This window comes from Poecilia latipinna, unplaced genomic scaffold (assembly GCF_001443285.1).
Source record: "Poecilia latipinna isolate Pla-1442-1.1 unplaced genomic scaffold, P_latipinna-1.0 Scaffold163, whole genome shotgun sequence".
NCBI lineage: Eukaryota > Metazoa > Chordata > Actinopteri > Cyprinodontiformes > Poeciliidae > Poecilia > Poecilia latipinna.
Window position 1 is genome coordinate 256,865 of NW_015112779.1, and position 4,856 is coordinate 261,720.

The window sequence follows — 4,856 nt, forward strand, 5'->3', positions numbered from 1 at the left end:
CCCCACCCCCCCCCCCCCCCACACACACACACACACACACTCCCACCAGGCGGACAAATCGAAAACTTTCTGGAAGCGCCCCTGCAAGCCTTCACCGAACATCCTCCAAGCCGAGCTGCTCTGCTGCCTCTACTCATGCGCGAAGGAATTGACATTTCACCGCGTCACGTTGAGGAGTCCATTCAAATCTCAGGGTGAATGCAGGTGAGCGGCACGAGCAGGAAAACACTGTCAAAACGCAGCGCGTGGAGGTTTCGTCGGATTATCTGTCATCTCGTGAATGAGTTCAAACTGCACTTCCTCCTGCATCATCATCCGCTGTTTTCTCTTAAAGGGAGCGAAAGTAGCTCTCCCACGATTAAAAAAAAAGAAAAAGAAAAAAAAGAAGAAGCAGTAAAGATTTTTATATTTTACGACGCTGGTAAAAAAAAAAAAAAAAAAACCCGCTCGTATTGCCGAATGAGATAAGCCCTCCTCCATTCATTCTGAACGCAGCACGGCCAAAACAACGATGAAACTGTGTGAAGCTGTCACTGTCAAAGTGAGCCGCTGCGGCAGCGTGCCAACACAACTTCATAGCGAAACTGAGACTGAAACAAGCAGCGGGTACCTTGTGTTTACCACCGTTACAGACGGATTTTACAGAAAACTTCTAATGCCGCTCTAGTCGGCGGTGTTTGATCTGACAGGCGCGTGAAATCTGCTCAGTTCCGCTTAGCTCAACCAGCTGAGAGTAGATTTTAAAAAAAGAAAAGAAAAGAAAAAAAAAACAGACAAACAAACAAAAACAAAAAACAAGTTATATTCACCTGCTGCCAGTACTCCTCCAGAGATGGTAAGGCTGAGAAATAGCCCGTGTCGTGAACTATTTGAAGTTCTTGAAAAATACTACACATCGGTAAAACATCCATTTTTCTTCCCCGAACTTAATTGTCTGGAGGGGGTGGGAAAATAATAATAATAATAAAACAATCTAAACACCCGCGTTTTAAATAAAAAATGTCTGTGAAAGGAATAAAGAACGATCCCCTCTGCGATGCAAACGAAGGTTTGTTTGTAGCAGCAGTCCGTCCGTCAGTGCTCCACTTCCTTCTCCCCTCTCCCTTCGCAGCGCTCAGCTCAGGATATTTGCAAACAGCACACTAGACTGGCTGCCGGACAACTGCGCTCTGCAAACTTCCCCTATTCAAACCTGGACCCCAGCCTCCTCCCCTCCTGGTGGCTGCCGCGAATGTCCAATCAGCTTCGAGCAACGTACGCGACGGCGAATGACATCACAGCTGTCCAATCGGCGCGCTTCTACGGCTCAGTTCGGTTCTCTCGCCGCCTTGATTGGCTGACTTGATTGTCTGTTGCTCGTGGCTGATTGGTCGGTTATTTTTGGCGTGTATATAAGCGAGTGATGAGCTCTCTTTCCCCGTAGTCTTGACTGTCGGCTGCGAGTTTCGCCACAGACAGCGTATGTGAGCCGAAATAGCCTGATGTGGAAAACATAACTGCAACTTTGACACGAGTAACAGTTGCAACAGCGCTGCTCAGAAGGGCTGAGTTCGACCTGTAGCTGTGGTGAGGAGAATGTGTTGACACCAACCTCAGAAAAGACTCGGTGACTAAGAGTTGACAGTCTATTATTATGTTATCAGAACACACACATGAGCTAAGAGGAAACATTTGAAACATTTGTCTATGACTGACTTCATCACCTTTAAAGCAAACTTCTGCTTTTTTATTTTTTCACCTGCAACACTGAAAATATCAAAATGTACACTGTCCCTAATAGCAGAAGTTTGACTGTATTGGTTGAAAAAAAACCTCTTTTAATAACCTAATTTGCATTTAAAAGAGCAAAAATGAAGAATTAATATTCAAGAGCAGTTCCTGAAAGTTAAGGAGTTTGTTTTACCCCGGTGTAGATGTTATGATACGTGGGGGTGGAGAGATCTGTATAAATTAACTCAGAGTTATTCCCAAGATTGTTATAGACAAAAATAAGGAGTCCACACTATAGCTATATATTCAACAAATTCATAAAAACTAGTTCTCTGGCTTTTTGCTGCACTACATATTAGAGTTTTTATGAATTGTGCAGAGTTGCATTTATACAACTTTATGTTTACTCACAATAGTCAAATGTGTAGTTCTTTTTTTAATGAGATTCTCAAAGCATCCAATATTCAAAAATTTTAAATGTTAGCAAACACAGGCAGGGTTTCCTCCAGAAAACCTGTTAAGCCTGGTGGTAGGGGCACCTGGGCAGTTCACTGTGTTTTTGTGTTGAAAAATGTCAAAAGTTACAAATAATAATGTGCGAGGTCCGCACAGTTGGTAAAATGTGTTGGCTAAAAACCTAGCTTAATCTGCCTTTATTGTCACTATGACCGGTGTTTAAAAACCCTATCTAAAGTAAACAAACAACAATTAGCCTGGTGGGAAGGGAAGAAGTAAAGCCTGGTGGCCCGCCAGGCTTATGGTAAACTGGGAGAAACCCTGACAGGTCCTAACTGACTCAAACTAGTTAAAAGAAATACATTTAACTACTTTTATGTGAGTAGCCAGTAGTCTTTGTCAGAATTTATCACAACAACAAGCTTTCATGACCTTACATCGGTCCTTACACAAATGGATTTCCTTACATTTAACTTCCTCTAGTCATGTCAACTTCCTCTCTACCGGCTTACAATGTTTTGATTCTCACTGCTTTGTACATCGGCATGCAGTGGATTGCTTTACTCTAAATAATGTTTGCAATTAATTTCCCACATTTTTTGTTGAAAATGATGTGTGTGCCACATTGGGTTAATTATCGGAACAATCTGATTGGTCAGTAAAATCTACAGTCAGCTACTCATAGCTGCCAACTGTAGTGTCAGAGCAGCTTTACCTTAACAAGATTATGCTAGCAGCTGAATTAGTCAAATTAGTCAAATCTTAGAGGCAGCGTTGCACTTTAAACAGCCGGGAAAAACTTTGGTAAGCCTTCAAGGTTCAGTGAGATCTTATGGTACTAAAACTTTGTGTAAGTAAAGCTTATCTTGCTTTTGTGCCACTCGGAAAACAAAAAGGAAGATTTTCACTTTTCCCATGAATGTTACTAAACGTTTCTCCCAAAATTTTGATGTATCGTTCCTCCGGTACAGTAGCTTCAAACCTAGACCAGTCGGATTCTTGGTGTCAGTTAAATGTAAGACAGTCCATTGCTAACTTTACCCAGTTGTGTCACTCAGCTCTGCTGTATAGATGTTGGTCTATTTTACATATTTATCACAAATTCCAAGAATACTGAATAATGCTTTTATTATTTGAGGCTGTGAACATGATAACAGACCCTGTGGTGGAAAATTCTCTGTTATCGTTTTCACTCCTCAAAACAGTCACTGTATTTAGCTTCTTAGTTTTAAATGGATCCGGGCTGATATAACAATATGATTCAACAAAGACAAAAAAAAAAAGATAAGAAATACAAGTACAGTGCTTATTTAAATGCAATAAAAGACTGAATAAAACAACTAAACACAAAGACTGTTTGAACATGCCTCGCATCTCTGATGTTCATCAAAGCAAAACTGGGAACATTTTTACAACGTAGTTTGTTTGCAACACCCAGAATTCCTTTGCTGTTCGGCGACCACGCCGACGCATTCTCCCGCACGTGACGTTTCATTCCTGTAGCATTCCGAACACACATTTCTCTTTGGTCCCTACGTCACCCTGTCTCATTCTTATCATTTCCTCTCTGCAGAAAACACTCATGTATGCGTGTGTGTGTGTGTGTGCTATGGCGGCATCTCTCTTCCGGCAGCTATTTCATAGGCGCAGAGCCGCTCCGCGGCCTGGCACGCCATTCGCTCATGAGATAAACAACGCTTTGACACAGGCGCTTCATTGTCTTTCTGAGTGGCAGTGTGTTTTGCTGTTGCCTGGCTGAGCAGACAACTGAGCGGCCTTTGTGCTGCTCCCAGTTGCAAGGTTATATTGGTCACCCTTAGCATCTGATTTGATCATATGGCAATGGGATGTCTTTTGAAGCCCGGAGCAGCCCTGGAAAGAAATTCTTGCGCTAGTTTTTTTATGTTACAGATGGAGCCCCCGTCCATTATGTCCATCCTGGACCCAGTGGGTGTAAAACGTCCACATAGAAGAGCGGTTCAAATGTCTTTCGTCGCTATGTTGAAATGTCATCACACAACAACATGCCCACACATTGTTCATCCTGTTCCAGAGCTTGCCAGGGCTTACACAATATGGGTTTTGATGAATAACAGACTGACTGGTCCAGTCCCGGCGGAGCATTAGCGGGCAGCTCCACAATAATCACTTCCTTCAGAAGACCTCTCAGAAGAAGCATCTAGAGAATCCGTGCAGACCAGCATGGCAGCTTTTATCTTGGAAGGCCAGGTCCCCCAGCTTCATCATCGTTATGTAATTCCAGCTCGGCCAGTAGCCACAGGAAAGAACAATTACAGGATGACCCATTTGAATGCATCACTGTCTGGCCAATCAGTGACTTGCTCTAAAAAAAAAAAAATGGGGGGACGGGATTCTGGCTAGCAAGGAAACACTTTTTGTGTGTGTGTGTGTGTGTGTGTGTGTGTGTATGCGGGTGTGGGTGTGTGTGTGTGTGTTTAACATTGGCTTTAGATGAGGATGCTTCCTTGTCTTAGACACATTAATGTTTGGAAAAATTATGTGAACTAATTAATTATTTATTTAAAAATGGTAATATTTTAAGAGGTATGTGCAATGTCTGGCTTAAACTAAAGCAAGCACCGTGGAGATAAAAGCCTACACATCCCTTTGAAAAGACAAGGATTTTGTAATGATAAATCCGTTCCCAACTTTTATTTTTTATTTATTTA

The 4,856-nt window shown here is 42.3% G+C and overlaps 1 protein-coding gene across 1 annotated transcript in view; it reads right to left on the reverse strand.

Annotated features, from left to right (window-relative positions):
* LOC106945830 (Krueppel-like factor 6) overlaps window positions 1-1,179 on the reverse strand; it is a 12,352-nt gene extending 11,173 nt beyond the window's left edge. The window contains exon 1 of the mRNA XM_015029803.1: window positions 810-1,179. Within this exon, the coding sequence (XP_014885289.1) occupies window positions 810-911 (102 nt within the window). The 5' untranslated portion in view covers window positions 912-1,179. The remainder of the gene's footprint in view (window positions 1-809) is intronic.
* Window positions 1,180-4,856: the final 3,677 nt, after the last annotated feature.